The 27,074-nt window shown below is 40.6% G+C and overlaps 1 protein-coding gene across 3 annotated transcripts in view; it reads right to left on the reverse strand.

Moving 5' to 3' along the window:
- Positions 1-27,074, reverse strand: part of LOC143106372 (drebrin-like protein) — a 72,225-nt gene that overhangs the window by 28,472 nt on the left and 16,679 nt on the right. The window contains exons 5-11 of one of the 3 annotated variants that reach the window (XM_076270645.1): positions 22,582-22,728; positions 19,102-19,179; positions 18,757-18,908; positions 17,861-17,915; positions 9,224-9,314; positions 7,955-8,071; positions 4,763-4,828 (exon numbers count right to left, since the gene is read on the reverse strand). In XM_076270645.1, coding sequence (XP_076126760.1) covers positions 4,763-4,828; positions 7,955-8,071; positions 9,224-9,314; positions 17,861-17,915; positions 18,757-18,908; positions 19,102-19,179; positions 22,582-22,728 — 706 coding nt within the window. The remainder of the gene's footprint in view (positions 1-4,762; positions 4,829-7,954; positions 8,072-9,223; positions 9,315-17,860; positions 17,916-18,756; positions 18,909-19,101; positions 19,180-22,581; positions 22,729-27,074) is intronic. The other 2 variants (XM_076270646.1, XM_076270647.1) reach the window with 2 other exon arrangements.

The following is a 27,074-nucleotide window of genomic DNA, read 5'->3' on the forward strand; positions in this document are numbered from 1 at the left end:
CATGCATTACTTGAAAAGAACTAGCTCCAGTTATGTATGAACAGTGACGGTAACGAACTCTTAAAACGTGAAAAACGTGAACTTGAAGAAGTGAAAATGGAACAATATGAACTATGAAAATTGAACAATTTGAAGCTACATCTATCAAGTGTGAACATGCTTAACAAAATATGGGAACAAAACATGGGAACTAAACGTGCATTACGAATATAATCAGTGGGAGCCCTGTGCTTGTTTCCCTGCAACAAGACAGTGACACCCTCTAAGACCACCGTCATTTGCAATTTCGATCAACTGCTCTTCCTCCTGCGCTGACATGTTAGGACTATTCGGGATATTGACAAATGGGTTGCGGACCCACTCATTGGTTTGCCGTGGATCTTTGGAGGATGGGAAGTAGCCTAACGCTCAAACTCATTTGAAAGCGCAACAAGGTGATCGCGCACCAGCTGCAAGAGAAAGGGCCCTGCCTCAGTCTCTCCCAAAACCCCCACTACTGTTTGGAACATATCAAATACACCCCGTCCCCATTTGTCCCCACAAATCAAGCTTGGCTTTAAATGCAGCGACTTTATCTGTCGTCATTCTCCCCTGGAGAGGCAGGTTGAGGTCATTAAGCAACCCGAATATGCCACATAGGTATAGCGAGTTTTGACACCCAGTCCTCATCACTAAAATGTGCAGCTAACGGTGACTTTTTTTCTGTAAGAAATCTCTGCAGCGGCTCTCGCAACTTAAACACCCTGGCCAGTGTCTGCTAAAAGATGCTTGTTTTTTGTTGCTCATTCTAGCAGTTTAGCTAACTTCGTGTGACTACCGTTAGCCAAGAACTGATCAAGTGAAGTGAGCTGACCTGAGGCTGCGCAGCGCTGAAGGCAATATGTAAAGTGTTGAAGGCGGGACAGACGTAAGAAAATAGACCTTGCCAAATGCAAACATGCGTGCAATCAAACAACTGCATATAGGCCTATGCCATGTAAAAACGTGACATTATTGCGAATTAAATTGAGTTTAGTTTGCATGCATTTTTTTAAAACTCATGTCGTAGGCTACGGCCCGGTTACGGGCCGCGGCCCGGTGGTTGGGGACCGCTGCCTTAGATGGCAGGAAAAATCTTCAGCCTATTAACTGACCACCCGATTCACGTTGGCTGGGGGGGAAGGGGGGCCATCAGACATTTGTGACCAGTTAATCCGGCCCTTCCCCCCAACAAATCACACCTTCCCACCTCTGACAGCTTAAAAGAACTCACAGACCTATTCACAAACCTGCGGCATTTTGCCGTGTTTTGAAATCCTATGCAGCTTTCAATAGTGAGGAAGCAATTTTGTATTGTAGGCATAACTAACATGCAATAACGCCACCAACAACAACCAAAACTAGGCTAATCATTGTCAAAATGTAAATTAAATGTAACATTATTGTGCATCAAATTAAAATTTTCTCTTTTGCAAACGTAGGCATAGTAACAGAATAATGTAATAATGTTACAAAGATACTACATCAATCCGTATGTTTCATTAGGCTACTAGGCTATTTGTTTTGCCTTATTCTTGATTCATTTAGGCTAGGCCTTTTTATTCAGGGGCCGTATTCACAAAGAATTTTAAGGCTAAAAGTAGCTCCTAACTGGCGAATTTAGGAGCCACTCCTAAAAATAATGGGCGTATCACTCCTAACTTTAGGACTCCTAATTTTTTTCACAAAAAAGTAATTCACGAAGTATTTTAGACCTAAAAGTAGCACCTAAAAGTCTGGGACAGCTTAAAAGAATTCGAGAGGACTCCTAACTCACTAAGACCTATTCATAAACAGCTTTTTGTGGCATTTTACGCTGCGATGTTTTGAAATGCGCTATGTGGCAACATGAGCTTCCAATCGCGAGGGAACAATTTTGCATTCATAAAAGGAATGCAATAACGCCACCAACAACAACCAAAATGTTAACATGTAAATTAAATGTAACATTTCATTGTGAATCAAATTAAAATGTTCTCTTTGCAAACGTAGCCTAGGCATATGGTGACAGATTAATTTAATAATGTTGCAAAGGTACTGCATCAATCCATAGGCCTATGTTTCATTAGGCTACTAGGCTATTTGTTTTGCCTTACTCTTTATTCATTTAGGCTAGGCCTTTTTATTCAGTTATTAATCATCTTCCGTCCTTCTCACTACTTGTGTAGCGCACGCATTCTCCGGCCTGTCACCTGTCACTCATCATCGGAAGGGAGGTGTTTGGAATCATTCCCGCGTTACAATCGTCAGCCAATCAAGGTGGTCACTTCAGTCAAGCTCGTGCATGAGTAATGACGTCATCTATAGCAACGAAGACTCACTCCTAGTTTAGGAGTTGTCTGAAAGGCTTTGTGAATAACTTTTAAGAGAACTCCAAGCTAAAATCTTTTAGTGCGATTTAGGAGTAGCCTACTCCTAGTGGTAAGATAAAAGCCTTTCTGAATAGCCTACGGCCCCAGTTATTCATCATCTTCCGTTCTTGTGTAGCGCACGCAGGGCTTAATTTGAGCCGGAACACGCCGGAACATGTTCCGGCACCTCCGACGTTGGATCCGGAAAGTTTTTTTATTGGATCCGTCAACTCTTACGTCAATATAAAAAATAAATCGCCTAAAAAAATAAAATAAATAAATTACTGTTTGTGTAGTGTTCAATGTTAATATCTTTCTTATTAGTCTTTAGAAATAGGGGAAAGACCAAACAGGATACAACAAGCTAATCGAGGATTAGAAAGTGCTTTATCCACAATATTGGCCACAGGAGGGTGACGCGCTGTTCGGGGAGAGAGAAGTTGAGATGCTCTGCCAGCAGTTTTGCATCGATAGCCGCGCATTATAATGGATAATTGCTGTTTTTTTATTTAAATTTTTTACATTTTACACCCATGAAGTGCAGTGTTGCAAGTTCTGAAGTTAATAAACATTGCCCTGGTGTACACACCGCGTTGTTTAGTTTTTTTTAGTCAGAGCTATGTACGCAGGTTTTTTTGTTGTTGGTCCGTAACCTCAAATCCCCGTTTTGAGTCGCCGGATCCACCCCCCCTATGCGCTCCGGCACCTCCCACTTTACAAATTAAGCACTGAGCGCACGCATTCTAAGACCTGTCACCTGTCACTCATTATCGTAAGGGAGGTGTTTGGAATCAAGCCCGCGTTACAATCATCAGCCAATCAAGGTGGTCACGCTTGCCCATTTACACAAATGAATGGTCGAATATTACTGATGATCATTGTTATTTAAGAACATGCAGTGTGCGTAGGGCACCAAAAACATCTTGCTCGTAAAAAAGCATCATACCGCACATTGTGGCGGGTCTGTTATTTACTGTAGGCTGCCCAAACCACAGGGCAAGCCTGCATTCGAGGCCTTCTGTTGAAGAATTTTATATAAAGCCTGCGCTAACAGTAATCCGCCTGCCCCTGATAGGCCTACCACAGCTGTGGATATGTGTGGAATGTTCAAGTAATAACACAATCCAATGTGTGTCTCAATTGTCCCCCGCTGACCACCTCACACATTTCTCTAGATTTTGCAACGAATTTACATAACACAATGCCATAAAATATGCCAGTTTTAGGACACAGAATAATGTTTGTAATGATACCAGTTAGGCCTACGTTTAACAGTAGCCTAACAAGTGTAATGAGCTATTCATTGTCGAAGGTGCATGGTCAAGTGAAATTCTTACTTCGGAAAACAAACATTTGCCGATATCATCGCCGATCATCAGAATATTGCTTTGGACTGTAGGTAACTTGTTAAGCCAGTGGTTCTCAAACTTTTATTTAATTCCCCACTTTGATCAAGGGGCATGACTGATGATAGTGGAGATAACGTGTTATCCCGAGGCCTTTGCCAGTCAGCATCTCCGACGGTAGTCTACCCTATTAAAAATATAAGTTTTCGATGTCCCAAACGGAGAGACATAGGCTACTTTATTGTTTTTAACAATCTCTATGCTACTCACAAAAATGTAGGCATGGGGACATGATGAAGTAGGCTATCCAACTGTCGTGTGTTAAATTATTGTGATTACGAGCCAGTGGTTTTCAAACATGCGTGACTCGGACATCTAACTAAATGCAACAGGCTCATATCGTCCTCGCATTCGCAAAATGAGGACCAGTGTTTTGTCAAATTGCAAATAGCTATTCGTTTTAACGAATTTTTATGATAGTATGCTTTTTGTATAGGCTACTATCTTAATCTTGGAATATCGGGAGGGAAGTGGCGCGTCTGCAGTCAGCCAAATATGAATGTAATTCTGCGGCATAAAGCAGATGTATTTGTTTATTGTACAGAAAAATAAAAATGACATGTCAAGCAGTCAATTGACTACATTGCAGTCAAGAAGTAGGCCAAATTAAGACACTGTTTTGATTTGCGTAGTTGCATTGCCCCCAACACTGACAATAACATAGCAGATTTCGATTTTCGCTACCACCGTGTAGTCAAGCCTTAAGCCATACCCAAGTAGCCTTAATCGAGGTAATGTTTAATTATGCATGATTTATTTTGTTATTGAATTCGTAGGCTGGGATTCCTCTCGGTAACAATTATGTTTGGTAGCCTCCTGCTTTTTCAGAGGGGGCGGCAGTCAGGCTACTGACAGAGCGATGTACAGTAGCAGAGCGACGCACAGTGGCTGAAAGTGGTACTAAAGCTTCACGCAGCTTCACGCCTCGTAATGCGCGACTGAAGTGGCCATTTGAAAGCGATGCCCACTGTAAGTCTGTGATCCTACCTTCACTTTCTGTCTTGAGGGTGACAACCTTACTTTCGTGGTTGGGTTCATCTTTCACATTCAGCTCTAAATACATGCATAAACAAAAAAGACAACAAAAGAATGTAAGCTGAACAAAAAGGAAACATTCGTACATTACCATAGGTATATTTTAGCATAATTAAGTTATTTAACACAGTGGTTCTCATACTGTATGAGACGCAGACCCCCTCTAGTGGTACTCAGGGAGTACTTGGGATTTTATTTTATAAAGAAGAAATAATCACTTTGATTAAATTCAAAATATACTGTATATAATATAGTAGAAAACCACACAATCACTGAAGTTAGTGAAGGCTAGTTAAAACTGTTTGGAGCATTAGCAAGTGGTTGACAAGCTAAGTTGTGATGGCAAAGGAAGCATGATGGATGTTGCCATCAAGGCTCTAAACAGGAAGTATTAAAAAGAGAAGTGCGGTGAATATGTCGAGCAGCAGAGCAGTTGGCAACAATGGCACAAGTGCTAGTGGCGACTTAAGCACCTTCTGTGTTAACTACATAGTTAAATTTAAAGCCGGTCATAATGGTGGTACTCATTGTTTTTTCTGAGGTGGTACTCATTGTAAAAAGTTTGAGAACCACTGATTTAACACATACATAAAGGGGATAGGAGAAGGAAAGCAAATAGAAGAAGGAGAAACATATGAAGAGATAAAGACATAAAACAGATAAGGGAAATGGAAAGGTGTAGCGAAGCTAGAGAGCAGTGACCCCACCTGGCCTCGACTTGGTCTCCGGGGTATTAAACCTGCAGCTTGACCGCAATGCCAAAGAGCCAGGCTCGTTGGTATGGCAATCAGAAGGCATACTCAAATATAGTGAAGGCACTCCATCACACTACCCTCTCCTTCGGGAAATGTGCCCATGCGCTTCACGCACAATGACATTCCTCACGCAACCACCAGCCGTACTTCTCCCATCCCAGGGTGCCCCACACACACACACACACACGTGCTTAATCCATCACTGGGGTCCTTCATGCAGGGGTTAACCTTTGTTTGCTGATGGGACGCAATTATATTTTGTGACGTATAGTAGGCATGTAAGCTCCGTATGAAGAGTTCCAAAACGCTAGATCTCCATTTTTAGAAACATTTAAAAGTCAAACGTTTTTTGTAACCCCTACAGGTCAATAGCCATTACAGACAGGTAACAATTCACGAGAAAAAATGGTTTCTGGCAGCATGACTACCTTAAACTTCCTTTTTGTGTTTGTATTATTTGTCGAGATGAGACTGTAGACAATATATATATATATATATTGTGGACTATTGTGAATATTGTGACATTGCTGCACCCTTTGGAGAAGATGCGAGAACAAACCATTGACAAGGTATAATTACTATGGGCTGTATTTTGGGTCACCAGCGCATGGCGTAAAGTCCGTTATTCACCCGCGCAAAGTTGAATTCGGTATTTTGCACGTTTATTTTTTAAGCATTGCGCCCAGGGGTGTGGCAATTAACAACCTAGGGAGGGGACTAGCGCATTGTCTAAAAATCGCTATCATACACCACCTAAACCTGGTCAGAAGTCAATGGCGAGTTGTTCATATGCTATTTTAAGAGCGCATGTCAAGTCATATTGGTAGGTGCACGCACCATCCTTCTATCATTCATGAACGCACACCAGCGCACGTCCATGCAAAACATTACAAATTGCACGATTACAATGGGAAACATAATTAGAACAAAGATATTACAAAATACTGTACATCTCATGATGAGTAGTTATTCACCATCATTTGCAAATTGGTAATGACGGTTAAAAGTGATTAGGGGAGAGGCGAGAGACACGTATGGAGCACAGCTGAAGACGCACTGTCACGAGATATAAGCAACTCCTCTGCAGGATAAATGTTGTTTTATTCAGTCATTTGAGCAATATTAGGGTAAGTGTTGCTTTTTCCAGCCTATGTTTTCGGTGGTAACCCATTGTCAGTCAATAGTGAAAGTAACTGCATATAACTGTCTTGTCGTTGACTGACTCCTTGGTGAAGTTAGTTTCACTTTGCCAATGAGTTCAAATAGACGAGTGCAAATGCGTGAAGGCTATGCTAGGTTTTAGTAAAGCATGGTTTAAGAATGACTATTCTATACGGTCTCGCAAGCAGCCTCCTTCAAATGCGTCTTTGAATGCCAAAATACCGATGCATTTATTTGACATATCGCGCGTTGCGCCATTGAAGGGAATGACAGATGTCTGACAGATTGGTTTAAAATGATGTTACGCCCCAAACACACCCATATGACTGATTAAAAGACCTACGCCATGCGCTCCACTTTTGATAGCGAAACCCCTCCCAATGTGAACTGGACATCCTACTAAATTTGAAGACTTTTGACGAGTGACGATGCACTTTAGAATGTCATGATAGGGCCCTAATTGTGTTTTTTTTAGCTATTTACTATCCTTAGATAAGATTAGTAGATTACTTAGAAGTATTTAATGGTCACTGAAAAACATATTGTAAATTCGTCATATACCATTTACGTAACTAGTTATTACGTTTTTTGTAGCCATCAGATAGCACCGGTAGATTGCTTACAAACAGTTTATACGTTTTAAGCTGATGGTCCAGCTCTATGTCCACTCTCGATCACTGTAATCCTCTAATGAGCATCTGCTGTGTCAACCATACACAGTCAAAACTGTTCTCTATTTTAAACACTATTTTACTCTAATTTCTGTCTTGCAAACATTGCTACATTAAAGAAGCACAATCATTCTATTTCCTTTCTTCCCCTGCCGAGTGCAGTCCTGAGATCCCCAATTGTTCCATAAACATCATAGCTTCTGAACCAAAAAGAAAGCGTACATAGTACTATGCAAATATAGAAACATTAAGCCCCTCGGGTTGCGGATAACAAGTTATTTTGATCATGAGGTCACATGCTGAATGGTCCCCACTGGCATTCATTGACCCAAACATTACTCACTAGAATTTCACACACACATTTCCATTACAAATGCATGAAAACACAACATGTTATTTTTTAACTTTAAGTGGTACCTGGTATATCAGAACCAGAAGTACAGAAGTACTTTACCAATTCATTAGGCAGCGTTGGAAAGGGTCTGACCATATTCATGGGTAAGTGTGAATGCACTGAAGTTGTGAAGAGAGAACAGAGAGACAAACACACTGTGTACCTGTGTCAGGTACAGATGTGACAGATGTGGCAGGCATCAGGATTGGTTGGCGAAAGGATGATGGTGGCCTATCTGGCTCACATTGCAGCTTAGATAGAAAAGGGCTTTGCAATCGCCCTGAAGCATAGAGACAGAATGGGACAGATGTTCATAAAAGGTAGCAGCAAGCACAGAGGTTGCAGACAACAACACTGACTAAGGCTATGTCTACATTATTGTGGATTCCTTTGAATCAGACAGACCTTCTTTACGCATCGCTGTCGAATACTCGATTGTATTCAAGCTCCTGAAACGTAAAGATTAGAATCTGCTGTCGACCCTGTATTCATTTGAAGACACAGGCTTTGCGAATTAGTGTGGACAATTGATAGTGTGACGATTGTTTCCTTCCCCGATTCATTGTGCTCTTATCACCTGAAAATGGCCATGTGCTCCTTCTGTAGAAGTAAAGAAATTCTCCACGACAGTCTTTTGAACTCCAATAGTGGTGAATGGAAATGGATTTATATGCAACTTAGTTCAAAGACTCTGTATACTATTATAACTGTATATTTGACAAATAAATGTAGATCGTTTGTTCACTTACCACTTGCTCGCTAACGTAAACTATTATGTATTGTATGTATTGCTATTATGTGGTGACTATTTCGTCCACCATATCCATAGTTGTTGACTGTACATTTGTCATAATTTTGGATTCGGTCTTACTGTGGACGTAGATCAAATTCGATAATGGAATCCATTACAAAACGGAATTCGCAATAATGTAGGCGTAGCCTAAACAAATCATTTTAAGGCCTTAGGACAGACAGTGTAGAAAAGACAGAGAGGACAGATGACAATTATTTATTGCATGCAGGTAAGATGAAGAAATAGAATGTAGTTGGACTGTATGCGAGTAAGTATTCCTTTGCTGTTACTGTACATATTAAGTTTGATACCATGACACATTTAACAACTTCATTCCATAAAAATGTATTTACAGTATGTGACATCCTACATGGCTTCTTAACACGAGGTTACTTAACAACTTGTAAATGTTTACAAATAGCAGGTACTTCCATACTTCCATACTTCCTGATCAAATATATTAATTCATAGACTTACAGTATGCTGGCTTTTTGAGATGCCATGGTTACATGACCACCCCTTTTCAAATATGTTAATTCTATCAGCCTGAATGCATTGGAAGTATTAGAATACTGCAGCGGTCAGTATACTCTTTTTTATAACTGCAGTTGCATTGAACAGGAGTGAATGCTGAATTACCTGGCTGTGGACAAGATGCAGTGGTGTCAACATTACCAGGAGTGATGCCCCTCTCCCTCTGTTTGAACATCTCTCTGGTGTTGCTGATGCACTATAATATAATAATTTAGATACATTTTTATAACAACAATATGGCCAGGCACAAGTAACAACAATAGATTCATCAGGTTCCCAGAATTTTTATGAAATGTGGCCAGGTAAAATTTTTCAGGTCGATGAGTGCTTGAGATTAGGGATGGACATTCGATAAAATTTTCTTAGTCGATCGTCGGGAGAATTAACGATTGACTATCGATTAATCATTTAATATTTTTATATTAAAATTCATTATTTATTTCACTTTTTATAAATTCAAAATGCAATGGAAATACATAAATACATTGTGTTTTTCCTCGATGAGATCTTTATTACAAGAAGAACAATTTGTGGCAGTTAAACTGGACATTTGGGAGTCCTCGTCACGAAATCAAAATTCCACTGGAGCTCCAAGCGGATTTGTACACGCAGCCTTACAACACTGTTTACAGCTCTTCGAGTGACTGTACAATGTACACTTATGTGGTGGGTGCTTGCATTTCTTTAGGAATCCGCCGTCTTGAGACTGAGAGCAGGATGCACCACCAGAGACATTAACCAGGGTCGGATGCACGTTAAGTGGTAGCCTAGTCTACATCATTTGAGTCGTGGCCATATTGTAGGCTACTTATACACGGCATCACAGTGTTTGCAGTGAACTAAGTCGTTATTTTTTTAAATCAAAATGGTCGCACGCCACACTTTGCCATGACCTCTTCATGATTAGGCCTACTTTTGAAATCAAAACGGAAACTTGCAGGTAACTGACTATGGCGTCAAATATTGCCCCCGGTTGGTAAAATGTTTAATTGCTGCCATACAGTGAAATTCATTTCATTGCTTCAAGACTCATACTACACAACGCAACCTGCATTAGTTTAATCGATAACAAATTAACGTGATCTGCGAAATTCTTAATAATCAATTATCGATCGTCGATTAATCATACCCATTCCAACTTGAGATATCACCATACACTCTATCAGCCATCCAAGGATAACGCAGAGTCCTAGAAAATGTCAATGACAATTTCCATTAAAAAGAGCTTTTAGACTAGGACTAGGTAATCCATGACCATATGTGAAAATGTGTGCCTGGTACACAATACAGTATGAAAATTTAACATGACGATTATTTTGGTTGTCGGTATTATCGCAGTATTTTTCAAAATCAGGACAGGGAAGAGAGTGACAGGAAGCAAGTGGGAGAGAGATGGGGTGACTTGAACCCTGGTTCCTGTGGGTATGTGGACCCGAATGTGGTATGGGCGCTGTAGCCAGTTGCTCCAAAAATGAGAACAAAAACAATAGGATTCCCACAGCTCTCTGCTTGGACCCCTAACAATAAGTTGCATTTATATAGCACCTTTCTCAAACGCAAGGTCACTTAAAGTGTAACTTGAGCGAAAATTGACCCCAGGGTCTTTTTCTGCATTAAAACACATCCAATAAGCCATAGAGTCAGTATTTTTCATTGATCAACCACTACAGAGCTTACTCCGGTATACACTACAGTAACCTGACAATATCCAGATGAATTTCGCTCCGCCTAGCTCCACTCATCCATCTGGAACCGATCCATTGAAGTGTTGCTTCAGAAGGCTGGGCCTAATCAAAAAATGCTTGCATATGATTGAATAAGCCACTTGTCCGTCATCTATTGACGTGCTACTTCAACCACTCACATCGAAGCCAACCCGTGACACTGATAACAGTCTCACAGTCGCTTCTACGCTATGTCACATCTATGAAACTCCCGCCCTGCATCCTGATTGGCTGAACCATAAAGTTGGTTGCAGAAATCACTCTCAATGGAAGAGGTCCCAGATGGATGTGAGTGAAGCTAGGCGGAGCTAAGCGGAACGACATTCATCTGGCTATTTAGGCTAGTGACAATGGCCCCAATTTTTTTAGATACCCCTACCGGAGGTAGAACTAAACCCAACAATGTTTTTCCTCATCTCTAAGGTCTCCCATATATGAAATGGATTCTTAGCTAAAAATATTTTACTGCTAAGATTGTTAAATTAACAGATATTGTTATACACCCCAAAACCAAAAAAGGACTAAAATATAGCCTGTCCGTATTGGAGTTAAGGCATGTAAATTAGTGCAGATCAATCACACAAGCTCTGAGACCTTTGAAACTTGGCATGTTTATAGTCAGGAAGTTGCTTTACCTACTAGAAAAGACTGGATGTGAATATCTTAATGTATGGAATGAGTAGAGACATGTAAACATACACCTAAAATAAGCGGACATGCAAAAAATTAATATCTATGCAGAATGTTTTCATTTACTTTGTGGCTGCTTTGCCAGGGATTATCATAGAAACACATATGATGGCTTGTTGGAAAGGTGGGGTTGTACTGAATCCAACAATACCAAATATATAAATATAGTATGACGAATTAGGGTGTTTGATGTATGAGGTGTCCAAAATGAAAGAAAACGGAAAACTGGCAAAATACAGTCTCAAGTCCAAATCACATTATCAGTGGTGAGAAGAATGTTGACAAATTCATTGTTACTGCAAGGTAAGTTACATAAGGTAAGTGCTGCTCTATATTTACATTTAATAATGATACATTTCATATGTCCCAGTATTAAACAATTCATATGAAACACAGATCCAATTGAATCAGGTTAACATTGGGATGGAACACCTTTATTAAAATATTTATATTCACTTGAATTTTGTTTTGGTCAAGTCATTACTGAATAATGGAAAATAATATTGTTAGCTTTTGTCTGTCCAGACCAGCAGTGGACAGTAGAGCCTACACTGCTTACTTCACCCCTAAGTAGCTAAACAGTTAGTTGTAGAAACTACTTTCCCTAGCTAAGAAAGTACTTAGCCCTCTGACCAATGTTGCATGTGTAATTCAACTTTATTTGCATTTCAATGAAAATTCTGAAATGTATAACATTTTTCCTTTTCACTAGTCTTTTGAATTATGGAGAATGTCTTACAGGCATTGGATTTTGAAAAGGGCAAGAAAAAAGATCCCTATGTCCAAAACCCCACAGTAGAAGGCCTCCAACGCATACTTACCCTTGCTCAGCAGAGAGAGAGATGGTGATGTCCATAAAACTCTGGCTCCATATACAGATGATATTTCCTCCAATATCAAAGTTTCATACCATGTATCATGTAGAGCGAACTACTGCAGTAAGACAAAAATCAGTGAGCAGCAGCAAGTTGCAAATGTTGAGAGTGAGAGCACATCTGCACCAAGAAGGCTGAGTAAGGCTGAAACAACATCATTTCAAATATGGAGAGATTGTTTCATTTGTGGGAAGGCCAGCTCTAAACCAGAACCTCTGACAGCAATTTCAACTGGAACAGGCGCAAGTACCAGAGACAAGGTCCTTCGGGCAGCTTCTGAAAGGCTTGATGAAGATAAAAAGGGAGATCCAAGGTCTAACAAGAGCCAAGGAGCAGGACCGGAGCACTCAACCTACAGCAACAATCACATAGTGAAATTTGCTGACGACACAACTCTGGTGGGTCTCATCACCAAGGGCGACGAGACTCAATACAGGTTGGAGGTCGACCATCTGACCACGTGGTGCAGGGACAACAGCCTCCTGCTGAACGTCAGCAAGACCAAAGAGATTGTTGTTGACTTCCGGAGAGGTCACACCCAACACCTGCCACTGACCATCGACGGTGCTGTGGTGGAGAGAGCGAGCAGCACCAAATTCCTGGGGGTGCACATCAGTGAAGACCTCTCCTGGACCACCAACACTGCATCACTGGCGAAGAGAGCTCAGCGCCGCCTGTACTTCCTGCGGAAACTCAGGCGAGCAAGTGCTCCACCAGCCATCATGACCACATTCTACCGAGGCACCATTGAGAGCATCCTCTCCAGCTGTATCGCTGTGTGGGGCGGAAGCTGCACTGAATACAACAGGAAAGCCCTGCAGCGCATAGTGAACACAGCTGGAAGGATTATTGGTGCTTCACTCCCCTCCCTGAAGGACATTTACACCACCCACCTCACCCGCAAGGCGACCAAAATTGTGAGTGATGCAAGTCACCCCGCTCACAATCTGTTTGATCTACTGCCCTCTGGGAAGAGGTACAGAAGCCTGCGCTCCCGCACTACCAGACTCACCAACAGCTTCATACACCAAGCTGTTAGGATGCTAAACTCTCTCCCTCCTCTCCCCCCTCCACCCTCAGCTACATAACATCCTGGACATTGGACCCACAATGGCCGCCTGCACCACTCCACTTGCACACTTGTACACTTTGCAACTTGTTGTTGTTGTCCTGAAAACACAACACTTCTGCTGCTCTTACATAACTTGCACCACTATGCCACTTTATTTCTTACTTAGGTCAAACAGAACTACCTCAGCCTTTTATTGGCCTGACTTTGCACTAGTATTTTATTTTATTTTATTGACTGTCTATGCACAATTTCAACCAAATTTTGCTGCTCTTATTTTTTCATTATATGTGCCCTCTTATTTACTTACTTTTTTGTTTACTTGAATGTTATGTTTGTCTGTGGACTTAAATTGGTAAAATATGTCTTGTCTCCACCGTGGGATAGTGAGAAACGTAATTTCGATCTCTTTGTATGTCTGGAACATGTGAAGAAATTGACAATAAAGCTGACTCTGACTTTGACTTTGACTTTGACTTTGACTCAATGCTTAAAGTGATTTTTATTAGTGCAAACTGACTAACGTTCCGACGCCCATGCGTATTCTTCAGAGTCAAAACCAAAGATGATGAACCAAAGAGGATGAAGATGTACATCTTTGAATTCTTTCATGCCCAGATCTCTTTGCATATGATACCAAATACCATAAAATGCCTTGCACACTACATATCTAAATTAAATATAGCAGAAGCCATAGAAAAGAATACAAAAAGCAGACCAATGTCTATAACAAAGCCTTTATTAAGCTCACTGAAGACATTGATAAAACAGTATTGTCCAAAGGTATCAAAGTGAGGACTCTCAACTCGTTCACTGATAGCTATGAGAACATACTAAAGACCATTGCTGAGCAAGAAGGTGTGTCAACACAAGAAATATAGATCAAGGACAGTGGTGTCTACATCCCAACTGTTCTCACTTGAGACGCTGAACATGGAATTGTTAATGCAGCCATCAACAACTTTTACCAAAATGAAGACACCCTGGATGGGAAGCATACAACTCATGTTATGGCGTCGTTGTGTTCCGAAGAGGCCAAGTCTCCACAGCAGATAAATGCCTATAGCACAGGTTCCACAGAGGTCCCTCACCACCTTAAACATGTTTGATATGAATGGAGATAAACTTTACAGGTACATTTTGTCCATTCTTTTGTCCATTCTTCACATCCAGGGTGTCTTCATTTTGGTCAAAGTTGCTGATGGCTGCATCAAAAATTCCATGTTCAGCAACTCCAGTGAGGCCAGTTGGGATGTAGACACCACTCTCTGTCCTTGATATCTGGTCTGCTGCAACAGATGTCAGAAGTGCCTGACTTCTGTATAGGAAACACAGTGCCCCATTGCACTGAGCTCATTGATGACTGGCTTACTACCAAACTCATGATGTATCAAAATGGAAGGTCCCAGTGCGATTGGCGTATGGATGTGACAGCTCTGTTCAATGAGATGATGACAAATTGCGATAACACACAGATTCTCCTTTGAAGCTGGGTCATCATCACATGTTTGGTAATCTCTGTGGGCATGTTAATCAACACACCAGTTCACAAGTCATACAGGATGTTGGGTACATATTGGCTGCATTGGAAACATAATAGACAGTCACTGCTGACATATTACTCACTGTCATACTCTACCTGATCCATGCTTTCCCTCAATATGTCTGCCGCCCTGTGTAATATTTGGATTTTATGTCTGTGAGTTTAGCAGCTTCCCTCAGTGCACAATATGGTCATACTATCTGAGCAGATCAGATCTGACAGTCTTGGACGTGGAACAAATGCAAGCCTGTCTTTGTGCTGTATCACCTTTTCCTTTAGTTTCCAGGATCTATATTTATTGTGTTGAACTATGGACACACCTTCTTGCTCACCAATGGTCTTTAGTATGTTGTCATAGCTATCAGTCGAAGAATTGAGTCCTCACTTTCATATCTTTGGACAATACTGTTTTATCAATGTCTTCAGTGAGCTTAATAAAGGCCTTGTTATAGACATTGGTCTGCTTTTTTGATTCTTTTCTATGGCTGCTGTTATATTTCGTTTAGATATGTAGTGTGCAAGGACATTTTATGGTATTTGGCATCATATGCAAAGAGATCTGGGCATGAAAGAATTTGAAGATGTACATCTTCATCAAGCCTTTCAGAAGCTGCCCGAAGGACCTCGTCTCTGGTACTGGGGACAGCCGTGGCCTACTGGTTAGGGGTTCGGGCATGTAACCGAAGAGTTACCGGTTCGATCCCCGACCCAGAAGGAAAAAAAGGAAAAAAGGTGGGGGAAGTGGTTGAGCACTGCTCTTCCATGCCCACATCCATGGTGCCCTTGAGCAAGGCACCTAACCCCTCACTGCTCCCCGAGCGCCGCTGTAATAAAGCATCTCACTGCTCCGGGTTAGTGTGTGCTTCACCTCATTGTGTTCACTGTGTGCTCTGTGTGTTCACTAATTCACGGATGGGATAAATGCAGAGACCAAATTCCTTGTATACGCAAGTACTTGGCCTATACCTGTACCAGTCGAAATGGCTGTCAGAGGTTCTGATCTAGCATTCCCACAAATGAAACAATCTCTTCGTATTTGAAATTATGTTGTATCAACCCTACTCAGGCTTCTTGGTGCAGATGTGCTCTCACTCTCAACATTTGCAACTTGCTGCTGCTCACTGATATTTGTCTTACTGCAGTAGTTCACTCTACATGATATGAAACTTTGATTTTGGAGGAAATATCATCTGTATATGGAGCCAGAGTTTTATGGACATCACCATCTCTCTCTCTGCTGAGTAAGGGTAAGTATGCGTTGGAGGCCTTCTACTGTTGGGTTTTGGACATAGGGATCTTTTTTCTTGCCCTTTTCAAAATGTTTTCCACAAATGATACAAAGCTTTGGATCCAATGCCTGTAAAACATTCTCCATAATTCAAAAGACTAGTGAAAAGGAAAAATGATATACATTTCAGAATTTTCATTGAAATGCAAATAAAGTTGAATTACACATGCAACATTGGTCAGAGGGCTAAGTACTTTCTTAGCTAGGGAAAGTAGTTTCTACAACTAACTGTTTAGCTACTTAGGGGTGAAGTAAGCAGTGTAGGCTCTACTGTCCACTGCTGGTCTGGACAGACAAAAGCTAACAATATTATTTTCCATTATTCAGTAATGACTTGACCAAAACAAAATTCAAGTGAATATAAATATTTTAATAAAGGTGTTCCATCCCAATGTTAACCTGATTCAATTGGATCTGTGTTTCATATGAATTGTTTAATACTGGGACATATGAAATGTATCATTATTAAAGGTAAATATAGAGCAGCACTTACCTTATGTAACTTACCTTGCAGTAACAATGAATTTGTCAACATTCTTCTCACCACTGATAATGTGATTTGGACTTGAGACTGTATTTCGCCAGTGTTCCGTTTTCTTTCATTTTGGACACCTCATACATTGAGTGACAGAACACCCTAATTTGTCATACTATATTTACATATTTGGTATTGTTGGATTCAGTATAACCCCACCTTTCCAACAAGCCATCATATGTGTTTCTATGATAATCCCTGGCAAAGCAGCCACAAAGTAAACGAAAACATTCTGCATAGATATTCATTTTTTGCATGTCCGCTTATTTTAGGTGTATGTTTACATGTCTCTACTCATTCCATACATCAAGATATTCACATCCAGTCTTTTCTAGTAGGTAAAGCAACTTCCTGACTATAAACATGCCAAGTTTCAAAGGTCTCAGAGCTTGTGTGATTGATCTGCACTAATTTACATGCCTTAACTCCAATACGGACAGGCTATATTTTAGTCCTTTTTTGGTTTTGGGGTGTATAACAATATCTGTTAATTTAACAATCTTAGCAGTAAAATATTTTTAGCTAAGAATCCATTTCATATATGGGAGACCTTAGAGATGAGGAAAAACATTGTTGGGTTTAGTTCTACCTCCGGTAGGGGTATCTCAAAAACTAAAGCCCTTTCTGACCATTTGTCACTAGCCTAATTGTCAGGTTAACACTACAGCCCCAAAATTGCAAACTGTGGATAAGCTAAGGGCTATGAGCGAAACGCTTCCCAAATAGAATTTTTTTGGTTAATCTATTATTTGTGCTGGGGTTCGCTAACTACGTTGCTGGTGCTTCGTTTTATGTGTAGGGACACTGAGCAAGCTACTGACGAGGTTTGGTGCTGTTTTGAACAATATTACTGGTTAAAAAATGCTATTTGGGAAGCGTTTCTCCACGGCTTATTTGATGTGTTTTAATGCAGAAACAGATCCTGGAGTCAATTTTTGCTGGAATTACACTTTAACTAAGAATTAGTACAATTAGATATAGAAGAGTTGCTTAAACTGGCAGATGGGGGAAGACTTACTGACTGCTGTCTCTCATTTTCGCTCTTATCAACTTCCTGTTGCTGCTGGTATTTCCTGGGGAAAAACAAAGCTTAGTTTGGCTTCCTTCAAGTAGTCTTGATAAATAAAAAGTGTTCTAACAGGAGGTATAATGACTTCATACAGGAACATAAGGCAACAAGACTATTAGGCCTGCAGACGTTGGTCAGGTCAGCCTGACACACCACTAGGAGTTCATTTTCCGACCGAAAGACTATTTACACTAGCCCAGATAACAAGAGGCTGGCGGACCACTGTCGGTCCATTGGGGGCATAGCTGGCGGTCCGCTGGCATTTTGCTCATCGGTTCTCTGGCGGTCCGCTGGCGGGTTGCAGACAAATTACCTAATATCTTGCCACTATTGGTCTGTACTCCATATATCATTTTATTAACTTTTCTTAATATTCATGACATGTTAAATTTAAAGAGATGGTGGTCCAACGGCGGACCACAAGTGGCACGCCATCGGCGGCATACCACCAGCGGTCCGCTATCTGCCAATCTGATTTTGCTATCTGGGAGGAGGTGTCGGTGCAGAGCCAACAAAATCAAATCAAAGATCCCACTCATCCTGACAATAGCCTTTTCTCTATGCTACAGTCAAGGAAACATTACCGTTGCCTGAAGGTCAGTAAAGCGAGACTGAGGAAAAGCTTTGTAAACATGTGTGAATCACAATACATTTTTTTTATATTTTATATGTTTGCATAAGTTGTATATGCACACAGTCATTGGAGTCAAGCGACTAAGTCTGACCCATGAGTAGTAAAAAAACTCCCCCCCCCCCCCCCCCCATCAAAAAAGGCTGGTAAAGCCAACAAATATAACTTACTTTAATATAGACAACCTGAACATATGTGAATCAATGCTACTTACTTCTGGTCATTAATTTGAGATGCTCTCTCCTTGTCCCTTTTCTCCCTCGACATGGCTTCCTTTGCCTCCCGATCTTTTCTCTCTTGTTCCAGCAGCTGCCGCTCTTCTTCTGTTTTACGCCGTTCTTCTTGACGTCTCTTTTCCTCATCTCTCTGAGATAAAAAAAGACAAGCAAAGAGTGTGACAAAACTGTAGGTGAGGGTTAAAAAAGGGGACATTAGTGGGGAGGAAAACAATTAAAATTGACTAATTTAAGAAGATAGAACAAAGTAATAGTGATAGATAATAGTGTCATTATCACTAGTCTGGAATAAACACTTGAACAGGCAAACAGTATGGTGTTACCTCAGCTTGAGCCCAGAAATTGTCTTTATTGATTTTCTTTATTTCTGACATGGCATTGGTCTTCTGATACACTGAGCCCTGTTAAAAAAGAAAAAGTATGAATTAAACCAACCAGTTGTATTAGACGTTTTTGAAACCTTTTGAACCCTAATGCATTTTTATCCACTGATAAATATTATTACATATTACTTATGGAGGCAAAGTAAAGCAAAGCCAAATATTGACCCTTCATCTAATTTTCTTTTATTGACATTGCATGGTTTGTCCACCAGAGAGCCCACTGGTATGACCTTCTTAACTTTTAGGGCACAGTTTTGAAAATGAACGTTAAGGGTTGTTTTAAGGACACTAGTGCAGTGCCCGTTCAAACATGCTATTCCTGTAACCCAATTACATGCCTGCAGGTAGGCCTGCTTTCAAAATAGAATAGGGAAAAACATAATTCCAGGTAAGCATTCAATAATGAATAGGCCTACAGATAATATAATAATATAATAAATGTGAAGTGAGCAGAATTTAAGCATTTTTTACAAATCAAAATTACATAATCCTAACAGCTGTTTTGAGTCAAGGCTATATGCTTAGCCTATTGAATAACTTGATGATAGAGAAAACAAACCATTTTGTCTCTGGTGGCCTATAAGTGACATCACACTCTGTCTGCCACTCGTTGCTTGTCGCTTATGCTTTGCATGTGTGGCATTCTGAGACGTTCTTTAATTCGGGACCATTATCGCTCGTTTCAATTTAGGACCTTGCAGTTGGAACTGTCGTTTGCTTATTCAAAGTCTAAAAACAGTCCAAAGTAGCCTGGGTTATTCATATAGCATCACACTCTGTCTGCCACTCGTTGCTTGTCGCTGGTTATGCTTTGCATGTGTGGCATTCTGAGACGTTCTTTAATTCGGGACCATTATCGCTCGTTTCAATTTAGGACCTTGCAGTTGGAATTGTCGTTTGCTTATTCAGTGTTGCCAACTATTTCAAATGGAAAGTAGCTAAAGCCAGCTCCAAAAGTCGCTAAATGTCGCTAGATGACGTCACGCACTAATTTGCATATCAATTACGTCACCAGGTCATGACCCCCCCCCCCCCCAAAAAAAAAAAAAAAACGGTGATGGCCCTTTAATTCCCCTTTACACCTGTTTGCTTTTCTCCTAGGCCTACTCAAATAGGCAACTAAGAGCCTAATTTAAATATATTTAATTTAATATACTTATATAGGCCTATAGGCTACACCAGAATGAGCATTAAGTGGCTGAAAATCAGTCATTTCCAACCTATTCCCAACTGCTGCATTTGCTTTGCACAGCTTGAAGTCTGATTATAACTTCACCAGATGCTACACACAATTTAACCTTACGACAATGGCTATATTTTGGATTTATTTAGTTAATGTCACTTGGACAGACCGACAGAATTGTTTTTCCCTCAGCCGACAGTCTGTCCTGCATTAACCCTAGGAAAATTTAGGCTACATAGCCTAAACGAATGCTTTAGGTTTTTCTAACTTGTATGCTCGATTTTGAACTATCTGCTTGTGAATGACGTTGTAGCCTACTTTCCTTTGTTAAACGGTGCTGGAAAGCGTGCCCCTGTTTCCCTGTTATCATTACTCTCGTCTCGTTGACTCTGGTTGTAATCTCACCCGAAGTTGCTGCACCTTCCAATAACGTTGTCTGAGCTGTTAGATCTATAGAACATCTACTTCCGTGGATAACATGGGCTGATACTACATAGGCCAGTCATTACTTTTATAATCATGGGGCAACGCTTTGGGCGAACTCAATGTAGGTTAATTCACAAATGAAACAGCGCTGAGACTCTTACACAGCACAGCCAAACTCACTGCTCACTCAGAAGAGTAAAAAGGGACATTACATGGCATCACATCAGAGTCTCAAAAAGTCTCCAAGAACGCCAGAAAAAGTAGCTAGATTTGTCGCTAGTCGCTTTTTACAAAAAAAGTCGCTTGGGGGGGTCTGAAATCTCATACATAAATATGGCGACAAAGTCGCTAAGTTGGCAACACTGAGCTTATTCAAAGTCTAAAGACAGTCCAAAGTAGCCTGGGCTATTCATATGTGACATCACACTCTGTCTGCCACTCGTTGCTTGTCGCTGGTTATGCTTTGCATGTGTGGCATTCTGAGACGTTCTTTAATTCGGGACCATTATCGCTCGTTTCAATTTAAGACCTTGCAGTTGGAAATGTCGTTTGCTTATTCAAAGTTTAAAGACAGTCCAAAGTAGCCTGGGTTAATCATATGTGACATCCCACTCTGTCTGCCACTCGTTGCTTGTCGCTGTCCAAAGTAGCCTGGGCTATTCGAAGTGTCCGTTTATTGCACATCATTTTTTACGTCATTTTGAAGAGCCACTATACCTGTGTGTCTTGGCGTGTTGTTGCAAAATCCGCGGAGTTCACTTTATTGTTGAGGTCAGTCATGTTAAGTTTTTAACCGTGTAACCTACACTGATCCAGCTCTGCCAAAGCCCTGCTTCTATCCTCACTGGTAGCTTACAGTACAGTGGTGTGTGGGAGGGGGAGTGGCTAGCGGCGAAAGCCAATGTGCTTCTTTTACCGATATATTTAACGATATCTTTTGCATTTCTTATTCAAACAACGTCAAATTTGGCACTGCACTTACTCATGCCCATAGCAAGACACCTGCCGTCTGACAAACGGTCAGCGAGATATGCGTGCCACAGACACACAGACAGACAGACACACAGACGCTTCTTGCTTTATAGATAGATGTTTGTGCATGCCCATAGACAGCCACTCTGAAACAGTCAAAGGCGATTCAAAACAAGTCAGAAAGTCGAGACAGGACCCATCGTCAAAATTTCTGTGTCCACCACTCTAGTTCATCCAAAACATACCAGAAAAGGGACTCAAAGTGCTAAATACCAGAATTATCCTTTAATGACTGTGTGTTGAGTTATTTTGAGGGGACAGCAAATTTATACAAGCTGTACACTCACCACTTTACATTGTAGCAAAGTGTCATTTTTTCAGTGTTGTCCCATGAAAAGATATAATAAAATATTTACATAAATGTGAGGGGTGTACTCAATTTTGTGAGACGGTATATGACCGCCACTTTGCTAGCGTGGCAGTCATAACTAATCTTGTGGTCTAAGTTTTAATTTTAATGCCATGCCATGTTTTGCCATGCCAAAAATGGATGTTTCTGTAGAATGACTCATAATTATTATTATAATGACTAATGATTGCATTATAAGGTGTTATGAATGTATGCATAACTCATTATAACAATGATCTTCATAAAAAGTGTTACCAAAAACAGATTTGATTATCATGGGAATCGACAATTAAGCAATATTAAAATGTATGGAACTTCAGTACCTAAACTCCTATTACTGATTATTATCAAAATGATTGAGATTATTATTGAGGTACAGTATCACACTCCATTTACAAGCAGTGCAAGTAAACACTGCAGTAAGACTTACCACAGGACCTTGAGGTCCATCATCTTTGAAGCGGTTAGACTCTTTATGGAAGCTGTAATTAGCACCAGAAGCCTTTGCCACTTTCTGCATAATGATCTCAGGTTCGACATCCTCATCTGCACGAGCATTTATGGTCACATGGGCCCCCTGCAGAAACAAAGTTTCATTAGTACAGATCTTTCTCACAACAGTCTATGTGCCCTCACATACACACAATAGAGGTGGGACAACATACCATTTCACTACGTTTTACAACGGTATAGTATATCAAGTTGCCAATTGGCAAGACTGCAAGTCACTTTTTTGGGAGTGAGAGTTAGCCATCTAAGTTAGCCTAGTAAAAGTTAAAGGTCCCATATTATACTTTTTTAAGTCAAAATAGAAAACTGAAGCTGTTTGCGCAAAATCGTCGCCAGCTTCAGTCCCTTCCTAGGCTGTTCCTGGGGTCTGTAGCTTTAAATGCAAATGAGCTATTGCTGGCCACGCCCCAATCCAGAATTGATCCATGTTTACAATAGTGTCATTCGACTTGATGCAGTTCTTCAGGTTTGTTCGAGAATAACTTTGTCCTTAATCCAGAATGAAATAGATATTTTTCAAATAGTGTTCTGTACCAACGTTACATAGATGACATTTTTTTTCATCTGGACAGCCACGATGCTCTAAAACAATTTCATCAGTATTTGAACTCTGCCTGTGAACACCTTAATTTCACCTTAGAATTTAGTCCAGAGAAAATTAGCTTTCTAGATGTCATGATCATCAAACAAGATAAAACTCTCCAAACAGATCCATGCAGGAAACCTACTGATAGGAACACTATACTACGTGGGGATAGTTTCCACCCCACTCATCTCATCAAGAGTCTCCCCATTAGTCAATTTCATCGTGTCAGGAGAATCTGTAGTTCTGACACCAGCTATAAAAATCAAGCTACTGACCTATCTGACAGATTTATAGAGGCTGCTGCTGACCGGTTCAGTGCCATCTTTCAGAATGAAGCTCTACATCCTAAAGCTAGACACAATAGGACCCATTCTGTGTAACTAAATACTAACCAATAGGGTCTAAGGTTAGGAAAATTATCCAAAAGCACTGGCATGTAGTCAAATCTGACCCGTCACCGGAGACTGGGAAATATTTTTGAGTTGCTACCTAAGCTGGTTTTTAGACGCCCTCCTAATATAAGGTATCAGGTAGTGAGATCGTATACACCTGGGTACAAACTTCTGTTTGTAAAACTATGTTTTATCTGGTGACGGCATACTTATCCATTCCCTACCCCATGCTTAGGTACATTTTATTTGTTTGTAATATTTTCATAATATGTCTTATGTGTAATGTGTCATTTTATCTTTTACATCTAATGTGTGTAGACTTTCTTTTAGGTGCATCTGGCCTGTTAACATCAGCCAATGGACAACAGATACAAAATAGCCTTTTTGGCTAATTCTGGCACATTTACATTTTTATGTTCATTAATGTGCACTGTCCATCTCTAAATAAACCTTAAATAAATAAGCTGTTGTTGACCACGCCCCACTCCGGAACTGATTCCATGCTTAGGTCAACGGACAACATGGTCGAAATCCAGGGAATACGAGTCAGTTGGTGACACGGCGATGGAGGATTCTCCACTGGAGAGCATCCGACTGCCAGTGATAAAATGCAATTTGTTATGCAGGAATAATAAAGAATGTGTGACAAACGTCATTGCCGGTTCTGTTTGAATGTCCGTAGTAAAGTAGACTAGTCAATTGGAATTTAGCCGAAACGTCTGCTAAATACAATAACCATAGCAGAATCAATTCAGACAACTGTCTGCATGTATGAGGTAACATGGTCTAGCAATGTCAAATGATAATGGCTAAAACTTTATTTGGGTCGGTATATAAGCTCAGTAAAGGTGTTTAAGAGTTTAAAAGAGTTTAAAAGCATTTGTGAAATTGGCTGCCTACTACCGGGTGGCCTGGGTCGCATCCAGTGAAGGCTAGGCTAAGTGGGAATTTTCAGATGGGGGTGGGAACATTCACATTTCCCTTATTTTGACTAACCCTATCGCAATAGAGCTGCACAGTCCCGCCCACAGCCGATGCCAGAAGTAAAAATTCAATGCAATTTCTCCATTGACAATTGCGGTATAAGCCATAAAAACTTAACTGCACATGGTAGACTTAAAACCAGCTACGGCTGTACTAAGCGATTGTATATGCTCATATAGACGTCAAGAGTTCATGGGGCACTAACCTTGTTTTCAGATAAATGCCTTTTATTCGCAATCTCTTGGATAAGTACTTCATTACCCACAATCCTGAACAATCCCACAATCCCACAGTGATGCCTCTGATTGGTGGAAAGGCCGTTATGGTCATAGTTTGAAACTTTCTCAGCGAAAAATATTGACAAAGATGGCGGAGTCTTTTACTGCCTATGGCGAAAATCTTAATGTGATTAAAAACTTTCTTGACGAATATTGGTACTTGTATCAACAAGGATTGGGGTTTATACATCACACGAACTTAGTCAGGGCCAATACACTATCAAATAGACCACTGTAAATGTTAAACACTCAAACTTTTCAGGTAGCCGACAGGCTAACCTTTAGCATTTCCGACATTGTATGTCATCATAGATATATACACTAGATGTCGCCTTCTGCTTCTCAGCATGCGTCAACACCGCCGCCATCTTGGTACAGGGATCTGAAGCGCTAAACTAGTTCTCCTGTATTGTCAGCGTTACCTATTTAGCGACGTTTGGCCATCCCCAGCGATAGAAAACCTTTTTAGCGATTAGCGACAAATTTGGGAACTTCTCACAATGATGACAGATCGGCTTCTTTGTTGTTGAAACGTAAGAAAATCACCTTTCTCATGGCTTTGTCATTTTTGAATTCAGCTACATCTCGTTTGCCCATGGCACTGACCCATGATTATAAAAGTAACGACTGGCGTAGCCTATGTAGTAGCAGAGGTAAATGTTCTACAGATCTACAGCAACTGCTGGTGAGATTACAACTTACATGAGTAAACGAGACGAGGGGTATGTGGCCTCAACCAGAGCCTGTCTACGAAGAGCCTGTTATGTTTACTTTCATTGTATCGAACCTGTTTGCAGTTTACTCATTGTTCCTCTAGGGGCCGCCGCTAACTAGTGCAGAATGAATGGGAGTCTATGGGGCTAGACGGGTAAAATGTATCTTTATTATCGTCTTAAGCTTAGTTTTCTCTAGACTCAACCATATATACATGCCTGTCAGTTGGAACAACCCAAAAAACTAGATAATTGCTTGAGATTTTGACGATTTATGGTGATTTTATTTTCGCTAGATCTTTGCCCAGATTGACGCTAATGCATTATAGAGGAGTGGATCACTGAAGCAAGATGGCGTCTCGATTGACGCATTCGTTCCAATAAACAGCAGTAGTCATGCGACATCTAGTGTATATATCTATGGTATGTCATTACATAATGCAGCTAACATTAGCCTACATGCTGCAACACAGGTATGAAATATATTATGTTTTAGTGAGTGTCCAAAGGGGTGAAAGCCACTTTAAATTGGGTCACATTATTGACTGTTGTATGTCCGAGAGTCAGTTTGTGGGTTTTGTAAGGGCCAGCATGAGGGACAAGACCTACAAAGTTGTGGTGAGTTAAGCAGGGAGGTTGGTAACGTTAATGCTGCTAGCAGTGCTAGTTAACATTAGCTAGGCTACTGTAGCCTTCATACTGTATGATTCATATCAATCATTAACCTAGGAATACTTCTTCGTGCATTTAATGAACATTTTGTGTAATAATTCACGGCAAATCACGCGGGTCGGTCGGGTCAAGTTCGGGCAGAGAATCTAAACTCTATGGCAATCATGAACGCCTACTTTTACAACGTGAAACTTATTATATACATGCCCTTAATACTATGGGACCGTTTGGATTAAATTAGGAATTTGATATAAAACACTTTTTATAATTGTTTTCTAAAATTTATGTTATCTGTCTCTCTACAGTGTTTGATATTGGCCATACTGCACAATCACTCTCCTTTCCAGGGGCGTCATGCAAGGCAAAATTCAGAGGGGGCACAATCAGGCAAATTTTTTCGGGGGGTGGGGGGTTCCTGTTAGAGGGGGGCCGGTGATCAAATCCATAGTTCTAACTATTTGATCATCAAGTCAAAATTTCCTGGTCAACTACAAATAATTCCACTACTTTTTATTGCTTACCTAGACTACTTACCACTTCAACACCATTGACTGTATCTGTTTAAACTGTAACTGTAACAGTTCAACTGTTCAAACTGTAGCCTAAAGTTAACTGTAACAGTTCAACACAAGCAAAACATTGCGAGCTGAATGCACGTGTGAGTTGTTACGGGAACACAGACACTAATTTTAGGAAAAGGGCTGTTGACTGGTCTTCAGCTATTTTGCTACGGTTTATTACACATCTAGAAGAATACATTTGAGTCGTTATAGGCTCTGGCTTATTAT

This window comes from Alosa pseudoharengus, unplaced genomic scaffold, assembly GCF_046254945.1.
Source record: "Alosa pseudoharengus isolate Yale_2024_CS ecotype anadromous, Long Island Sound unplaced genomic scaffold, YU_APseudo_1.1 YU_APseudo_1.1_scf_6, whole genome shotgun sequence".
Taxonomy (NCBI): domain Eukaryota; kingdom Metazoa; phylum Chordata; class Actinopteri; order Clupeiformes; family Clupeidae; genus Alosa; species Alosa pseudoharengus.